General features: G+C 37.3%; 1 protein-coding gene across 1 annotated transcript; it reads right to left on the bottom strand.

Moving 5' to 3' along the window:
- Positions 1-751: 751 nt before the first annotated feature.
- On the bottom strand, positions 752-20,130 carry MTFR2 (mitochondrial fission regulator 2). The gene is made up of 9 exons (XM_010574648.1): positions 20,002-20,130; positions 19,505-19,609; positions 19,149-19,273; positions 16,904-17,121; positions 15,483-15,783; positions 12,968-13,154; positions 11,253-11,420; positions 9,772-11,161; positions 752-813 (listed from the first exon to the last, which is right to left on the bottom strand). Exons 1-7 carry the CDS (start codon positions 20,077-20,079, stop codon positions 11,322-11,324), a joined length of 1,113 nt encoding a protein of 370 aa, XP_010572950.1. The 5' UTR covers positions 20,080-20,130; the 3' UTR covers positions 752-813; positions 9,772-11,161; positions 11,253-11,321.
- Positions 20,131-20,414: the final 284 nt, after the last annotated feature.

Below are 20,414 nucleotides of genomic sequence, written 5' to 3'. Positions count from 1 at the left end.
TTATCACTTATTTCATTACTAAAAATATGAAAACTGCATTAACCTAGAACCATTCTCTGTAACCCTAGAAGAAATACTTCCTTTGAGTGATTACTGTTATCTGCTAGTTAATCAGTTCTACATCCATTTAACATCTACTTTGTGGATAATATGATTGCTATATTTTAATTTACACTATTACATCTATTTTTGTCAAAATATGATTTAAAAGACCTATTTTCCAATAGTCACTTAAGATCACTCCTGTTATGTAAGTATTTTAAAATCTGCAATAGGATCCCATCATACAGATTTTTTGCCTAGAATTGATAAATTCTAATTGAGCTAGTCACCTAGTTTACCCCACTTTTCTTAAAAAGAAAACGTAGATACCACCATTTCTGAATTTCTGTATTACTCTGAGGTTTATTCGAAGTGAACATAAAAGGCCAGATACGTCCTTCAGCCAGCTTCTTTAGAATTTGCAGATTCAAATTGCTTAACCATCCTAGGCTTTTTTCCTAGCAAGCAGAGTTTAACTTATTCCTCCATTAGAGAATTATTATAGTAGTAATTAGTGATCCTGCTTTTTTAGAAGTAAATATCCACTTTTCCTAAAATCTATGCAATTCATGAAACTTTGATTCTTGTTCAAGCAACAGGACAGCAACAACTTCCCAATGAAAGTGCCAGTGACCATTACCAGGTGTGATGTTCATGATCCTCAACCGGTATCAGGTCAACTATTCACAATTATTGTGCTCAGTCAAGGTCTGGCCACATGCCATTTTCTTCAAAGCTACTGGGTCTTTACTTGTAAGGGAGACCTGTATGCTGGAGAATGAGAAAGAACTTAGTCTTATGATCAAGATGCAACAACTTTTCTCCATGGCTTTTATTATGCTAGAGAGGAGGAAAAGGGGAGCACAGGGAAGAAAAAGATTGTACAGATGTGTAGAAATAGCACAAGTTTCTGTGGGTTCCCCAGGCAACTACTAGCTTAGAGAACTGTTAACATGCTCTTCTCCTAGCAACAGCATCAAGAGCTTAACAAAGCATGAAGCAGGATCTCCTGAATTCTGTTTATTTCGCTTACCTTATGTTAATATTTCTTTCATTTGTGACCTCAAAATGCTAACTCAACATCAAAAATCATATCAGCGACAAACTAGGTTATACAGAGCAGATTATTAGGCAGACATCAGTCTCACTAGCAGCCTTTTTGTTCTAACATGCTAAATACAAAGTATACTCTTCAAATCTTAAAGAAAAGACTATGCCATTACTGAGAAATAATAAAGGGCTGAAGATTTGCTAGAAGTTTTGAAAAAAAAGACCCTGCAGAAACGTAACAAGTAAAACCTTAATATAATTCATATACATGTAGAGAGTGCCTATGAGAGGAATAGAAGACATAAGAAGCAAACATAACCAGATGAAAAACATTTGAGTGGTCAAATGGGCAGATAAGGAAGAAGGGTTGTTGACAAAGTGCACATTTCAGCTGAGTGAAATCAAAGTACAACTTTGAACTAGCTATTTTAATGATCAAAAAATACTGACTTTCAGATTACTTTCCCACTGTACATGCTGGTAAGGCAGCTCCTAACTTAACAAAATTAAACACAAGAACATTGAGCTTGACCTGTATTGAGAAACACTTCCTCACAAGCAAGAAAAGAGCATAACAAAAACAGCCTGGCTTATCAAGCCTGCCCCAGTAGATGACAGTCAAACGTGGTATATAAGTCAAGCAATACACCTACTAGAAAAAGGTAATGGAAAAAGATGACTAAATACCAGCCAGGCAAAATTAAGTAAGAAACAACAGAATACACATACAAAAAAGCAGTATTCTAAAGTAAAAACAACCTCACTTCAGTAGTAGAACACACAACCAGCCTCACTGATCCATAGTGCTATTTCAGAACTTTTAACACAGATTCCTATAGCTCTCGCTATCAAAAACCAAGACAAATACTCACAGGCTGTAAACAGTAAGGTGACAATGCATCAAACAACTGTAAGGCAACTATAACATGTGAAGAAACTAAAACCAAGCTTACTTTGAATTTCTTCCTACTCCTTCTTTATACCAGCAGCTGTTGCTCAGTGGCAACTGCCTCCCAGCAAATACAGCTGCTGCGTTACAACATAAGAACTAAAAAGTAAAACAGAGAAGCGGGAACAATCAATCTAGTTTAACTTTTTCCATGAAGTAAAATGTAGAGTACTAAAGAGGAAGCACAGATGGCAAGAAAAGAGGTCTTAAACATACAAGTTCTCCACAGTTCAAAGTGGTAAGATGGGTAAGATACTCCTTATTTTAAAATACATAGCTAAATGCTGCCTTTAGTTCCACTCTAGCAACTCTAATGAAGTCGATAGCAATGCAGAAACATTACTGAAGGTTGAACTTTGCCCAACCCTGCAAACATACCCTTACTTAGCTTTATGAATGCACCTAAACTTGTGCAAATCATTGTTTACATGTGACAAGCAAAGAACGTGTATGCTTACAGGAGCAGAGTACAGTCTTTCATCTGAAAGAAAAATGTGAATTTTTATGCCAGATGGTCACTTTGACTTTTAATCAGTACGTAACAGCATATTTTCACTTGCATAACCTAGAAGTTATTTACACAAATCCCTGCAATTCTGTGGCAATGCTTATTACGTGTGTACTGCACCACAAACAGAAATTTTCTCCAATAGCCATTTTACATGGGATATGAGAGGATATTTCTTCAGGAGAAGACTACTGCCAGATGAAGCTCTTCTCTAACTCACCACATAAAATCTTCTGTCTGTTCTCCTAGAAAAGGAAATAGCAGATTTATTTTGTGAATAATAGAATAAACTAGCCTGGTGATGACTTTTTGCTTTAAATACAGTTCACCATAACACTACTAAGTTAGAAGCATGTACCTCTACAATTTACTGAATACCACTAAGAAGATAAAAATACAAAGGGATTAAAATTTTGTTGTTAGACCTATTACTGAATAGATATTAGGGAACAGAATTCCTTTTAAATTTAAGACTTGCAACATAGATCTGGTATAACACTGCTCTCTTGTGGTTAAATACATGCAGTTCATCTGCAGAATGTATCAACTGTTTACATCAATTATTTTCAAAATTTTCAAATATATTTGAAGACTTTTTTGCTCTTTAGGGGTTTATCACAACCAGTGCCAACTCCACCCCTGCACACTGTGCTGCTACCTCTGTTACTTAAAGAGGGAATTTAGGCTCCTGCTTTTGGTTCTCTGACCTATTGAAATTAAATGCCTAAATTAGCCTGAAACAAAAAGTATGAATACTTCCATCCCAATAATAATAAAAATGAGAGTTTGAACACTCCTGCTCGCATACAGAAATAATCTGCTTTTAAAGCCTCCTTCAGCCTTCCAGGCAAATAGCCTGAATGAAAATGTAAGCAGAAATTGAAAGGTAAAGAGGACTAGAAACATAGCTGGAGCAAAAGGACCACATTGTTTTCCTTTCAACATGAAAAAAAAATATCAAATTCCCATTGCAGAAGGAGAGATCCTGCTGACAGGATTATTGGGGAAAATAATGAATATAAAAAGAAAGGCCTTTTGATTATTATAATTAGTTATTAGAACTAATTCTCTAAATAAGGAATACCGTGGAAACTAATGTCTAGCACAATCAAAAATGCCTCTCAGCTAAATAGCTAAATTATAGCTAGATAAAACACAGTAAAATTATGATATTGCAAATGAAACTACTATTTCAATCTCCTAGTACAAAACATGACATTTGAATTTAGAGAAAGAGATCCCTTTAGCAACACAGAAGGTTTTAGAATCTTCATTTTTTGCTAGGATGGCAAGTTCAAATACCTTTTGTGGGTGCTTCCATATACATCTAGATGAATTAGGATTCATATTCACAGAGAAGTGATTTTCAGTCTTTTCTTTCTAGTTCTGTTAAACACAGCCCAAGATCATTTATTTGTAACTTAATTTTGAGATGTCCTAATATAAATTAAATAACAGATATTTGGGTTAATATCAGTTATCTTATAGAAGATAGCAATTTTATTAACACGCACCCACAGATGGACAGGCAAAACATTTCTTTGCCAAAAAATTAGAGATACAAAAAGTACATTGAAAACTGATGATAAATACAATTATTTCTGTCAGTGACCGGTATTAAAAAGAGAGAAAATATTTCTGAAGCACAAGAATTTGTAAGTAATCTGGGTAAATAATACTGAAATGGACAAAGTATTTCCCAAGCTGAAGGACAGCTGTCGTCTTTAGCCTTTACCCACAATATAATTTTAGATTTTGTTAAAACTATCACAGCAGTTAGACACTGGGCTCCTAAACAAAATGTTTCAAGGTATAACTACGGAGCATGACATGCATTGTTATAAACCACTGAAACATTTACAAACAGCAAGAGAGGAAAAAGCTTGTCAAAGACCTTTCCAGATTATGCCTTTCACATTTGTCAAACTGCAAGAATCAAAAGCAGATTTATACAGATACAAGCATTAATCCACATCTTTTTTCTTTTTACATAACTCAAGTTATTCTTTCTCACAACACAAGCATTGTTTTTGATGGCTTTATAAGATTCGTTTCTTACAAAATCCCTTCTATACTTGTTATCCAATACCTGTCCCTTTTTTGCTATACTGTTTATAGTACCTTCAGCTTCATACTTCAACAAAGTATTTTGAAAAGTAATGAAAAACTTCCCTCTTTATACCTTGGTGATTTACAACAGGTATCCTATTCCTTCTAGGTAAGCTACATGCTTCCCATCCAAATCTTTGAAATTAAATTGGACAATTTAAAGTACACTGAGTTCCTCTGAGGGAAGCTCCCATATATACCGTTACGGAATTTACCTACTTCCAATTTCTCAGAGGCAGAACTACATTTGTTAATCAAGGCCGGCACACTTGCTGATGAACCAGATGGTTCAAATGTGCTTTCTTGTAATAACTTCTCTCTTCTTCTTTTTAACCTATTTCTTTTATCCCCTGAGGATTAATATTCTCTCTTAATAATTCTTATACCTTGAAAAGTGAAAATCTTGAAGGACATAGTGACCAAGAGAGTCTGACTATGCCAATACAGGAAGAAGTATTGAGACAAGAGAAGTTGGTGAAATAATTGAATGGAATAGAACTGTTTATATATATATAGTACAAAACATATGATGCTGCATGCAAGCAGTAAGGCAAGAAAGGAAAAAAAATTAGTACATTTATTGAAGAAACACTACAATAGCTTCACTATTAAGTTATACTAAATTACATAAATATTGAAAAGATATGACCAAATAAATAGGACATATCGACCTTTTGTAGATTTTATCCACAAAGATTTTCAAAACAGTTTTGCAAGGAAAAAGAAAAAAAGTATAAACTGTAAAATGAAACTGAGAAAGGATAGTATGTCTTTCAAAACACCTCCAGAGACAGATATCAGTTCAGCATTTTAAAACCTCAAACAAAATCACAAAAGCAAGCATTTTAGCAGGAGTTAGTGCCCTAATAGTTATTAATTGCATTATTAATCTTTTAACTACCATTTAGACTCTACAAAGTCAATTACGGAAGTTTACTTCACAGGCACTTTGAAAGAATTTGGTAATTAATCCTAGCCTTACACTTCAAAGAAGTTTCAAGAATAATTTTCTATATCTAGCAATAATTCTCCCAAACAAGATAAAAGGGAAATGAATGGCCCGTGGGCTGACACGTGAGGAAAAGTTTGTAAGATGGCAAGCACTAGCACTGAAAAAAACAAAAAATATAAAGCAAAATAAAATAAATACATATATATACAAACTTGCTTGGGTCTACAGTTTTGGTCACCGTCAGTTTTCAAATTCTAGAGGTTTGTCATTAAAACTTCAAGAGAAGCAGCGAGCCTTTAAAGCCGCATCAAATTTCTAAAGGAACTACTGCTGCTTACATCAGTTCTCTTCAAAAATCGTAGCACAAATACCAAGACATTCCACCTGAAGCTAGCTGCCTCTGTATATTGGGTAACTTATTCTAACTGTGATTTTGAAGTAAGTTATTAACAAATGTATGCTTTTCTTCAACATAATGTATTTATAAAAGAAATGAGATTACATAATCTTAATGTCTAAACAAACAAATAAAAGAATTATCAAGTTATTCTTCACAAATGCCAGTGAAACTATACATAAGATGGACCTTTTACATAGCAGTACATTCTCAATGCCAAATATGTTAAGTATGATGAATATACATGCCTGAGAAAGAGAAAAAAATATTCATACTGATATTGAGGACAATGCTGTTCAGAAAAAAGCTGCATATTCTCACTCAGACTTGTAATAATAAGGACTTGTATCTCAAAATAAGCAAAAGATATTAAATCAAATCATGCATTGACTGAGGGCAATATGAATGTCAAATTTTCAACTGTTTCTCTCATTACAGTGGGCTGATACTGCCCATTTTGACCAGGGAAAACTTCAGGAAGCCTTCATTTTTTCTATGTGTCTTTCAGCCAAGTCACAGCAGTATGTTAAACATTGGAACGGAATCTGCAAACTATTCAAATTTCACACAGACATGCAACAACAATGCTCTAAAGTTTCATACACAATTAATTCATAGATTATTCAGATAAACCTGGAAGGTAATACAGATGTAGCCAAAGTCAGTATCAGTATGAAAAACGTATTGCTAGATCACATGGGGATCTTTTCTGAGAACCTGGTACAGGAATCAGGATCACAAATGTCTCCCAGATACCTACAATCACTGGCAAACAGATTTCAGATAAAGCAGAAGTGAAATCTGCCTGCAGACTTTACCAACATGGGAACACCAGTTGCTTCAGTAGTCTTGCCTGCAGGACTTTCTTTTCCCAAGGATTCTGATCAGTAACTCAAGGCTAACTTGTTTAGCAGGATCCCTTTGTCAGTTAGGCTTTTGCAAGAACCCCATATATGATTTTACTATTTAGGTAGGACTAAAGAACAATGTAATTAATTCCTGAAAAGAGGAACAGACTGAGGGCAGAGAATACTTTTACATACTCTCTGCTGTGCCCTTCCCCAAAACCTGTACCTTCACATACAGAGAGATGGCAAATTATATATTAATTGTCCCTCACAAGCAGCGAGTATTTGGACAGGTCTGGTATATTATAGGAATTTGTCAGCAAACAGTGATATTCTGACAGTTCAGGTAATTGTATTTATTGGTCTCCTTGTAATGGGAATCTCACTGATAGAGAACTCAAATTTCTTCGGATCTCCTAGGGAAAAAATCCTTAAGAGTGCTTTTAAGCAACCACGTTGTACTTTTCCTTCTCAAAATATTTGAAACATTTATTCTTGCTTTATCAGTTGAAAAACTGGATATACTGTACACATTTCTTAGTCTTTCTAGTGGAAAAAGAAAAGCAGCTTTCATTCCAGAGACCGCCCCAGCAACTCCTGAAGGAAGACATCCTGCCCAAAAATTCATCAGGTGGTAGAATAGATTTTCCAGAATTCTTCAGTGACAAGAATAAGGCAGCACAACATTTCACAAGATTGTTCCAGCAGACCAATAGAGTGCCCATGTTCCTGAGTCTCTTCCTCCCCCACATCACTACCACATCTCAGAGTTGCATTGTCACTGAGCAATTCAGTCAGGGACCTTATGTAAACAAGATTTGTAGGTACAGAGCATGGATTCTAGGTGGGCGCAGATAACCTCAGGTTGCTTCCAAGTTGTTGATACAGATGTCTTAGTCAGAGAAAATAAGATGACAAAGCCACGTTTCCTTTAGTACTGAAGTGGAGAAAAATCTCTGCAATGGGTGCTAATCTTTTCATTACTAAACATCACTGTCCGAGTTTTGCAACTTCTTAGTACTGAAAACTGTCAGATGTTACCAGATGCCACCCACAGACTTCTCAAGGTATACCAGGGCTCAATGCCTAACCTAATTTACATCTGGAACTACATAAAATGAAGAATCTGTTCTTGTAACACATGTAGGTGGTACATAGTTGAAAAAAGTCACATGGCCCATAACTTACTCTTTTCCCTAAGGATGCCAATCAGCTATACAAACTGCGTTACTGCACAATTCCCATCAGACTGACACAAAAATCAGAGATAGTGCTGTACTGGGTTTGCGTGGCAAGGTTTTGGTAGTGGGGGTGTTACAGGGGTGGCTTCTGTGAGAAGCTGCTGGAAGCTTCCCCCATGTCCGACAAAGCCAATGCCAGCCGGCTCCAAGACAGACCCGCCGCTGGCCGAGGCTGAGCCCATCAGCAACGGCAGTTGCGCCTCTGGGACAACATATTTAAGAAGGAAAAAAAGTTGCAGGGGGCACAGAAACAGCAGCTGGAGAGAGGAGTGAGAACATGCGAGAGAAACAACTCTGCAGACCCCCAGGTCAGTGCAGAAGGAGGGCAGGAGATGCTCCAGGCACCGGTGCAGAGATTCCCCCGCAGCCCATGGTGAAGACCATGGTGAGGCAGGCTGTCCCCCCACAGCCCATGGAGGTCCACAAGGGAGCAGATAGCCACCTGCAACCCGGGGAGGACCCCACACTGGAGCAGGGGAACGCCTGAAGTAGGCTGTGACCCCGTGGGAACCCTGTGCTGGAGCAGGCTCCTCGTAGGACCTGTGGCCCCACGGAGAGAGGAGCCCACGTTGGAGCAGGTTTTCTGGCAGGACTTGTGACCCCGCGGGGGACCAAAGCTGGAGCAGTTTGTGCCTGAAGGACTGCAATCCATGGAAGGGACCCACGCTGGAGCATTTTGTGAAGAACTGCAGCCTGTGGGAAGGACCCACATTGGAGAAGTTCACGGAGAACTGTCTCCCATGGGAGGGACCCCACACTAGAGCAGGGGATGAGTGAGGAATCCTCCCTCTGAGGAGGAAGGAGCGGCAGAAACAACGTGTGATGAACTGACCGCAACCCCCATTCCCCATGCCCCTGCGCTGCTGGGGTAGAAGGAGGGAGAGAATCCGGGAGGTGAAGTTGTGCCTGGAAAGAGCGAGGGGTTAGTGGAAGGTGTTTTGAGATTTGGTTTTATTTCTCATTACCCTACTCTGGTTGATTGGCAATAAATTAATTTTCCCCAAGTTGAGTCTGTTTTGCCCGTGACGGTAACTGGTTGAGTGATTTCTCCCTGTCCTTATCTTGACCCACAAGCCTTTTGTCATTTATTCTCTCCCCTGTCCAGCTGAAGGGGGGGGTGATAGAACAGCTTTGGTGGGCACCTGGCGTCCAGCCAGGGTCAACCCACCACAAGTGCCCAACAACCTGAAGGGACACACAGCTCACTAACATTTGCAGATGCTTCTGAAGTCTGACACTAGATCCTTGGTTTAAGAGGTACTAAGAAACTTCTGAGAGAGTTCCCTTCCAATATGAAAAGACACTTTCAAATTCAAAATTCCCACGGCAAAATGCTCCTGTATGCCAAACTTGTAGTTAAATGATGAACTTGGGAGAGAACAGAAAAAACATACAAAAGGAGTCCAAAACAATAGTTCTGAAGAGAAGAAACTGCTGGTCACATAAAGCAATTGAAGTAGGAGAGAGAGACTACCGTATTCAGGGCTTTGCAGATTAGTTCAGTCTCTCACAGCAAGAATTCCACCTTCACGTTTGTCAGTCACAACAGAATGGCCACAAACCCTGACCCCCCTGGATCTATGAATGCTCAGATAACACAGGAGATAACTTGCTCCACCTCATCACACTACAGATACTGAGCAAAAGGGAGCTGATTCATAGGCTTTGTGCTCACCAAGACTCACTGCCCTTCATATCCTCTTCTGCAGGCACTGCATGGACTTCCCTCACCATTGCTCCCTGCTGCCCCTGCAAATATCAGAGACCACAGCAGCAGACAAAAAACAATGGGGAGCTTCGATAGAAGAGTGCAAGATTGCTAAGCACAAGGCCAAGCTGGCTATTCTGTATGGATTTCATAGCAGTTGTCAAGTTTAGATAGAGAATGAGGCAAATGCGTATTTTGAAAGCGGAGCAAAAGGGAAGGTCAAACTGTTATGGACCAAGAGAGGAATGGGAGAATGTGATAAAGTTCAGTAATCGCTCAATTCAGAAAAAAATATCTAGAAGACATAACTTTAGAAGCATAAAATTGCAAGTCACTTAAGCTCCAGTTTTAGACAAAAGACAACTTTTAAAACAGAAGTATGGGATTTGCACAGTAATTTCTTACAATTGTGCAAATAAGACTCAGCAGTAAGAGGGAATCCATCTGCCAGTCTACTCTGTGTAAGTGAGCAGGGAAATATGGGGGACACAGGACATACAAGGGACATATTCAACAGTCTAATTGATAGGATTTTCGTTTTATACATCAGGATCATTAGACAAAAGAAGAAGTGAAGGCAGCTATTGTAAGCAGGGGATCACAATAAATTTGCAAATAAGGGACTCTTAAGTACTCTGGCAGGAAAAATGTAAGCTCTATTTTAATTAATTTCATATCATACAATTTTTTTAAGAAGTTGTCTAATATGGTCAGTTCTTAACAAAAAAGTTAGTCTGCAACACAAAATGCCACTACCACAAGACATCTATGATATAACAGAAATTTTATTTTATAAACTCTTGTGAGCAAAACAGACTTCATATGGAGAAGCTAAGGAGGGATTTAATGTTTAACATGGAATTTAGACTATGTGCTAGCAGATCTCTCTACAAGGTCTTTTTTATCTCAGAACACAACTCCCCCATAATATGGGCATTTAACAGACAGCCTGTAGTTTACTTACAGCACAACAAGGCTTCACAAACATAAAAGTTCATCTACTGACCCAAAATAAATTAGAATATTGTTTGCACATGGAATATGGAGTTGCATCAGCAAACTGCAAGGAAAACTGAGGCAACTATACCATTCTAATAAAACAGTATTAGCTACCATTATATACAGTCAGTTGTATGTAAACACATTTTCAAGAAGTTTACCCTTCCTCGTTATTTACACTGAAATGCAAACAGACCACACACCTCAGCTGCCACACCAATAATTATTTTTCTTTCACACGCACTTCTTTCCTGCATTGCCCAGGTTTCAAACACACTGCTCCATAGCAATAAAAGCCTTCTTTTGGTTCTGTGCTTTTCATAAAAGCATTACATCCACAAGTTTGGCTGCTGGGAAACTAGGGAGAAGGAAGAGGCAATTTTACAAAGCCTGCAACACCTGAACTTCAATAGCATAGGAGAGACATGTTCTAGAACACATTACAGCACCTTACAGCAGTTTCAAAGTAGACCTGCCACTTGTACACACTATGAAGTTTCCTCAGAAGTCTCCATCAGTTAAATAAGAGCTCTCACTTTCCACGTTGGTACCTGTTTAACTTCATCAGTTCTTATAAGGCTAGATTTTGCATTTGCCTTCAGACTGCAACGTCCAACCTGGGAAGCAGGGACACAGTTAAAACAAAATTATACCCAAGACAATTGAATGAGAAGACGTTTACAATAAAGACAGTTTGGAAAAGTTCTTGCACTTCTCTCAACATAGGAAGAATAAAATGGTAAGCCTGTGCAATTCCTTTAAGTACATTTATTCTTCAAAACACGCAAGGGTAAACTAGAGGCTTGACTACAAGCTCTTAAGATCATTCTGCTTTAACCAGAAAAAGCCTATCTTTCTGTATCTACTTCTGAATATGCTGGCCTTAAGCAGTCTCTCTTCCAGCACTTTATAATGCAGCTGTTAGATCCTGGAACGAAAGCTCTTCTATAGACAAGCTGTTTCAGGATCTGACTTTGATCTTTGTGTCTAGAATCAGGTATGTCAGCTATGCAATGCAATGGTCTGCAGCATTCAAAATACAAGCCTGGCTGTTTTTAACAAGTTTCTTATTTTTCCTTTGGGGAAAAAAAAAAGTCAACAGGGAAATTTATTAAGACAGCACCAGAGCTGTTGACTCATTATGGTCTGTAAAATATATGCTACATTTCACTTGCAGAATCATTGCGGCAACTGAAATTAAAAAAAATTTTAAAATCATTATAGCTGGAAATAGAAACACATACCTTGGCTTTCCTTATGTTTTCCGCCAAGCAGCTAGCCACGCATATAAGCGGTTAACTTCAAAGAATGTCTGGATTGCCATGATATGTTTTGCATTATTATTTCCCTCCATTAGGCTAACAAATGCCACAGTCCAAATCTTTATCTCACTCTTAAGATACAAAGATAGAATTGCTAAGCAGAGACACAGTTTAAATTACTGCCACCTCTTTCTATCCATCTCATCTAAGCAGTTCTGAGGTTTGTGGAGGTCTTTAACAAATAACCAACAGTACTACTGGACTGTTGAAGTAGCTTGCACAGGCTGCTCTACAGAAACCAGCGCTCAGAACTACCTTAGCCTGATTGCTCTGTCTACCATGCTTTTCTTGTTCATAGCAAAACCTGTATTTTTCATGGGCTTTGCAACAGCATTCAGAATCACATCTCATTCTGGTTCAAAATGCAAACTGTGTGAAAATGATGCTACCTCAAAGAAAACTATTACAGCCAGTGCTTTAATTTTAATTTCTGAACACATAGCACATGTTAGTCAGACTTCTCTGTACCTTCCCAGCATCTTTATTTGTAAAATTAGTCAATAAGTAGTTAGTATTACCAACTAGAAACACGGTTTCTAGTCATGGATACTTGCCAGTTACCATCAAGCAGATGTCCATAGTTCAATCAACTATGAGATGAATTTTTAAAGTCTAAGTTTTTCCTCTTGGCACATCTAGAAGTGTATTTACCAGTCTAAATCCACCCAAAATAATTAATTTTTGAGATTCTCTGCCTTGATTATACTTGAAAAAAGAAACTGCCTAGGCTGATGGCTTAAAAACATTGTAGGAAGTTGTAGACTCATGAAAACCCTGCAACTATCCACGAAAACAGCAGTCACTTCAAGAACATAAAAACAAATTCTTATATAAAAACATACCAGTGGGATCTCTGGACTAGAAAACGGGGAGCTATCAAAAGATCGGTTTTCTTTGTCCACAGAATCATCATCTTCACCATTTTTATATGCAAATTTCTGCTTTAGTGCATGAGTTAGTAGAGCAACTGGATCCCAATCTGAACTTTGCCTCTTTTGGGGTCTAGAAAGAGGAGTACCTCCAGGTGACCTACAAAAAAAAGAAAATTATTGTCTCCTGCCCCTAATCCTGTACTGAGTGATCCACAATCTAGAGATGCAACTTCTGTATACACCCTATCCTAATAAATCCCTGATTACACAAATAATGCTGCTAATGTTATTTGACAGCAATTCACCAGATCAGACTAATACAAGTACACCCAACAACTTGTCAGATAGATTCTTAGCTTGAAAATACAACTTGATGCTGTTCAATAAAGAAAAATGGCAGTAAATCAACACAAAGTATTAAAACACTGCAAATAAATAATGAGCTAAAAAAAGACAAAATGTGCAGTTTTCATAGCAGGTCTCATTTATAAGTTATATTAAGGTATGTTAGTGGGAGATTCCCATTAACGTATTTCATAACCATTGTGAACATAATTGGATTTAAACTTCATTAATTTTAAGTTCAGAACAGCATACCTTTACTATGGTCTCAAGAGAAAGAACAAACTTACAAAATTCCTCAGAGCAATTATATTCAAAGAAAACAGCCACTTTGTTCAAGTAAAATATGCAGCCAGGTGACCATAAAGCACCATTTATAAACCACACTTGTTTCATTATAAAAAAAAAAAATTATCATCGGATTGGGCACAAAGGCTTCAAAGACAGTTTTTCCCTCCAAGTGAGCACCTGAGCATCCAAATATGAAAATTTCACAGGCAAAAATTACAAAGCAGAGTTTGTATTTTAATTTAGAAAAACTGTTCTTATCAAATTAAAAATCAAAAGATAGCAAAGAGATGTAAGATCAAAACAGCACCTGCACCCCAAACCCTAACATAAATGTGGAAGTTAGTGACTAGCTCAAGAAAAGAAATCATAAGACTTCCTAACCATCAAGATATTGGGGAAAAAAAATTCTAGAGGTATTCCAACTTCTGTTAGTAAAGTGCTATCTCCAGGCCAATGAATTGTACCTATTAATGCACACTGACAGCACTGAGTTGAAAGTCTGGCAGTTACAGTTGATGTCATTTAACACGAAACCTGAAAGGACTGAGTTCACCCTTCCTATAAAACCAAGCTGTTAGAGCACTTCCCCTACATGCAGGCTAGTGTTCGGGTGGTAGCAACTGGGATCTTCAGGCTCTCAACTTCTGAGAACAGAGGTCTTCCCTTTACAGTGCACACATTAACTGTCAGAATGCTGCCTGAAAGATTATAGCAATTTTGATCATCATTACTACCTCCAACAATATAAATTCATTATTCACTTAAGTTCTACCTTCAGAAGACAGGTAGATGCCTAAATCCAGAAAGGCATTTTGGATGCACGGCTACCACTTACTACTAATTACGCCTCTGCTCAACATGATGGTTGCTAAAACTGTCAACCCGAACATTTCACTTCCTTCACTCACTGTACATGGAATTATATGGAAGAAAACATATATAAGGAAACACACAGGTTTATCTAAGTGCACTTTATATTTGCTTTATTTACTGTGAAAATGTCATCAAAAGTGTAACGATATGCTTTAGAGTTGCATATAGATAATTTGCCCAACACTTGTGCTAGTTATTTTCAGGGATAAAGCTCACAGTTAAGGAAATGCTGAAGTAAGAATGCATTAAGTTTTGGTAAGTGACATTCTTCCCACATCAAGAGCTCCACATATTCATTACAGACTCAGTTGTTCTTATATACTTTTTCAACTCAAGAAGTTCAGAAAAGACATCTGACAACCTCTATTACACCTAGCATAGCAAAGCAACAGTGACCTGAAGAGGTATTGCAGTCTTTAGTAATGCATTTTTGTAACGTGTCAACTGTGCTGACCATCAAACCAGTACACCATTAAAAATACCTATAATCTAACTGCAATATTGAATCAAATTTATGAAACATTTTCAATAAAAGATACAGCATGTATTTTCTTTAACGCTACAAAGCTAGGACCAGGATACTTTGGGTATGCTAACAGTAGTTCTCCAATGTCTCCCCAAGGATTTGTCTTTTCACAGTGAATCCAAAAACTTAATTTGTTCAGATCAGTTTTCTGTGACTGTGTAGGCAACTTTGTAAGAAATCTCCAAATAGCAATACAGACACCAACCTGAGATTTGTATACTAAAGCAAGAGACTAGTTTTAAATGATGTGATACTCAGCATGTGTTAAATGCATCCAAAAGCCATGTCACAAGTATCTTACATTCCAAGCTGTGAACTTAGAAGTTGCCAACTTAAGTTTGTCAGCAGCTGTTCATTAAATGATGTTTCACATTGGTGTTCTTTGGTGCTACTTAAGTGCTGTGATGCTTATGTAGTCTTGGCTTACTCAGATACACATTCAATTCAACCTACCTCTCAATAGCTCGCAACTGAACTTTGTTTAGGTCTTTCAAAACATCCATCATACTAGGAATGTTCTTTGTGCTCTGGTGATCAGCACTATCACCTGCAGTTGAACCACTGTTTCTTGCTGCACGACGTCGTTTTATAAGTTCAATTGCTGAATTACTAGCATCAACACCAGATGGTAGACCAGAAGGAAGTGGAGGAGGCGAGGGAATTACAAAGTGATTGTGAGAGATGGACAATGGAGTAGAAGTCATGGCTGGCACTGGGTAAAATCCATCTGGAGTGCTGAATGTTTTAAAGGCTTCTGGATGCAGTTATAAAAGAAAAATAGTGATTTTATTTTTAGTCAGTATACCTTCAATTAACAATATTAAGCAACATACAGGATGACTCAGCTTTAAGTCAAGATAACACAGCCCTCTTAAAGCACTTTCTTACATACCTCATGCATTATACCACAGAAGAATTATACTTAAAACAAGGAACATTTTTTTATTTCAAAGCCACAGATTGAGAACTCATGGAATAATGAATCTGAGGTGTCTTATGCTGCTCTGATTTTCCCCATTTGCATCTTCAATCTAAGCACTAGATAAATCAGCAAAGCAGCACTCCAACAGCAAAGCAGCATGCTACTACATACAGTTCATTCTCAATGGTCTGAAGGTTAGAATAACCCACATGAAGCAAAAGCAAAGGTAACCACAAAACACGTAAAAAGGACTACAATACAGAGCACAACGGAGAAGAGACAAAAGAAGAGCCAACAGAACAGCTAACTGTATCACAGAGGTGCCTCACAATAGCACACACAGGTAACTACCTCGCACCAGCCCAAGTATTTCAACAACCACAGTGGAGTTAGTCTGCAAGTAAGACAATCAAGACCTCAAAACTTTTAAAGGGGAAGAAAAAGTCACAAGATAGTTGGTCTCCAGTATGAACTTCTACCTTCGATACTCCAGTGACACACCTATTTGCTGCATTTGTTTTTGTTAGTGCCTGAATCTGACTTAGAATACTTTTTCTATCCATTATTTTGATAACTTGTCAGAAACAGCACAAAACCCCAACAGGATTAATTAATAGTCTATAACTTTTTTAAACAGTAACTGGTAGCCTATAGATAGTGTTGTTAGTAAGCTCCTTCACAAACATGGAAATGAGTATAAAGATCACTTAGAATCAACTGCATTCGAAATTGGTAAGCAGGCCACAAAATACACCGGGGTGGGGGGGGTTGGCGGGGGAATAGAAGAGGTGCCAAATACTAAAGAGAGAAACAAAATACTATATTCTATACATTTAGTGGGTGTAACTTCAGTTAGAGAAGTTCTCTATCAATATCAGACACGGCAAGCTGTGAACAGGAACTCTACAGCAAAAAAAGGAAAACTGGTTTGCTTCAAACCAGAAGGGCTTACGTGATGGTATGCTTCCCAATGTCTGTGCTGAAACAATTGCAGCAATCTGAGCACGAAGAAAGGTTAGCTCATCTTCAAGCGCAGAAATTTTCTGGAGTGCTGCTTGATCAAAATGACTGTCTTTTTGTGTACTGTGTTTTGGAACACCTTGTGTTGAATCTGCAGATGGATGTAGGTCACGATAAGCTGTACTTTTTTCTTTTATCCATAATTCAGTCCTAGAAAGCAACAAAACACAGTTTCAAAAGGCTGAGCCAACATTGGAAATCTCAAAACTTACTCACTCTCTGCTCAAGCAAGTTATCATCATTCAGCAAGACATAAATTTGCAAACTATTTAAAAAAAAACTTTAAACTTTTAACGACTCATAACCTTAAAAATATTTTAAGCCTCCCTTTGCTCAAGTACAATGCAGATTCTTAAAAAGGCATCATAAAAAATAGTCAGATAATTTACTCAGCAATAGATCATAAGGTCATAATGCAGGATTGAGCTGTTATTATTCAAAAACTATTAGACTGACACCATAAAGGTGTATCTCCCTCCTCCCTACCTAAAACAGTAGATATGAAAGGCAGGGAGAGTCAAATAATAGTGATCTCCTAATTAGGCTTCACACATTTTAGTAATTTATCAAACTCTACAAGGTAAACGCAGCAAGCAGCAAAGCAGTTACAATCTTTCAGAACATATATTGGAGAATAATCATAAATTTTAATACACACTTAGAGTAAGAACCTCATCTTCTGTAAGCTACATATGAACACAGACTGCATTAGAAAATTGTGCTACAAGTCTCAGGTTTTAATTTTAAAAATTGTTTCAAGTCTGTGCCTGCAGAAATCACTTTAAAATGAGTGCAAACAAATTATTAAACAAAGGAAGAGATTAAATTTACTTTCTTTATTTATTCAAGATGTACTAAGTTTTGACTGAAACAAACCCAGACCTTTTCCCTTATATTAATCATCCTTTTACTTCAAATCAGACCTGCAGCATTGCTTTCTGATTTGCCAAAACCCCTTGCTTTTCACACTAGCTTAGAAGAAAAAGATATTAATTAAAATACTTGTTCTTGAAAAACATCCCACAGAACCAGGAGAGAAGGAGGAGGAAGAAGAAAGAATGAAAACAACAAAAGAATGAACTTTTATGGCTCTGTGAATCAGACTGACTGAAGAACAGTACAAGCAAAACAAAACAGGCCACAGTTCCTTTTAACAATATTCTTACTCTTCCAGTATTTTACAGCTGCTGCAAAAAAACCTTCCATAATTCAACAGTAACAACCCAGGAATCACAAGGTGAAGCACAGCTTTCTCAAAACTTCTCTAACAAAAAGTGTGTTATTTCACCAGATTCTTGCAGTTTTGTTACCAGCAAACAACACAAAGATCACAGACAAACAGGTGCTAATATGAAGTAGAATTACATTGTCCGATACAGATGTAGTACAAGACAATATGAATGTCCAAATTTTAATCTTGGTTCTGGCTGAGTCATGCTCTGATTTTGAACAGATCCTTTAGAGTAACAGTAAGCCAACTTTCTATTTCTTCTCTAGTCAGGGGCAGAAAAGACTTGTATACTATTTTAGTCTGCAAATTCCTGGATAATTTGTCATTTCACAGTACTACTTTATAATTGTAAAAATATTTTCCTTTAGCACTCTGTAAAAGCTAGAAAGAATTATAAAAACTATATTAAAGATAATTTTTTTAAAATAAATAAATTATATTTTTCTTTCCATCAAAGCAACCATCAAGGTTTACACACATAGCACTGCAGTAATCAATGTCAAAAAGAGACATTAAAGTATTTTTTCTTATTCTCACCTTTATAACATTTAACAAAATGCTTGTAAACTAAAATGATAAGAATAATCTTATTGTATGTTGCAATATGCAAGTTCTCCTTAAACTCCCTCTCTCACAAAGTACTTTGTGAATGAAAACAAACTACCAGTAATGCATCTGATACACTATTACGTGGAAAAAAGAGCATACTCAATTTCGGAAATCTTTCAGCTAAGAATACTATACGTAGTAAGAATTCCCAGGTAAGCAGGAACTGCTTCCCTAAAAAAACCAAAATGTTTCTAGGGTTGGTTTAGCTGGAACCCTGAAAGGGCTAGGAAAAAAAAAAGAAAAAAAAACCCAAACACAAAACCACACAACACAAAGAAGAGAAGAGATAAGTTACTTTTATTACTCCTTTTTATGCATATATTCTACTTTTACGTACCGAAGCCTAGTAAATGCTTGTCCTTCATCATTTGCCACCCACAGGACATCAGCAAGTGATGGAGCTACAGGCATTGGAGCGGTGCTTTGCTCATTATTACCCAGCGGACCTGGGTCTTGAACAAGCTAAAAACAAACAAACAAACAAAAAGTATGAAGAGAAAGCAGATTCAGCGCATACTAAAGCTTCTGCCTTGGCAAAAGGAACTTTTAAACAGTGCTGTAAGCAAGTTGAAAACAGTGAGCATAAGGGATGCAACACAAGAGTTACACAAGCTAAGAAGAACAGGAAAGCTATTACTACGTTAAGAAACTAGAAAACTTATTGAAGCATATGTATAACAATATATCACTTACTTTAAAATAAGGTCTGGGGTAGGGCTCTAAGGAAAGAATTGTCCCAAGTCTACGGACAACACTTCGAGTAGATCCATATTCCTTTTTTTGGCAAACAGATACAACCTAAAAATCAGAATACCTTTTAATTTGAGAAGCAAAATCAAAGCCCTCTGTTCTTACAATCAAAGTTATTAAATAATTTAGAGTTATATGTTATTAAATGTAATGCAGTTAGATTAACCTAATTTTACAATGCTCTTCTCAAGCTGAAAGTCCAAAGAGGCCTGCACTGTTTTAACAGACTGTTTCCAAAACACTGCCAAGGTACAGCCTGTACCCAGTATATTTTAGAGCAGCACAAAGGCCAACAATGAATGTAGCAGCTATATCAAGTAGCTAGCAATGTTCTGAGATACTGACAAAAGAAAAAGCACGTATTTGAGTAAACATCTGCATCTATATAAGTCTTGGGGCAAAAAAAAAATCAGTAAAGAATCGAAACAAGTTTAATGTACCTTGACCTGATACTTCCTTATGACAGCATATAACTGCTGGAAACGCCTTCTCGACGAGACTGCTGAAGGAAGACACATTCTGATTGTATGACTGATACTGCTGCCAAATACAAGAGCTTCCAAAAATACGGCCTGTAAAAAAACAAACAAACAACAAAAAAACCACAAACAAACAAAAAAACCAAACCAAACCAGGAACTCCCTTCAGTAAAACCAGAAAATAACCAGGATAACTCAAACTACTACTCCTAGAGATAATTTAGCAGTTTCACATAAACAAACCCAGAACTTCCTCAGAACTAAAGTTCCAGCAGCGCCTCGCTATTGACGCCCATCACTGAAGAGCTGCCCAGAAACTCAGGCTCTAACACCGGATCCTGACACTGCACTACTTAACCTTTTCAGTTTCCCAT

Source organism: Haliaeetus leucocephalus, unplaced genomic scaffold (genome assembly GCF_000737465.1).
Source record: "Haliaeetus leucocephalus isolate CR32 unplaced genomic scaffold, Haliaeetus_leucocephalus-4.0 Scaffold450, whole genome shotgun sequence".
NCBI lineage: Eukaryota > Metazoa > Chordata > Aves > Accipitriformes > Accipitridae > Haliaeetus > Haliaeetus leucocephalus.
Note: the sequence above shows the minus strand (reverse complement) of the source record. Positions and strands in the feature narration are given on the sequence as shown.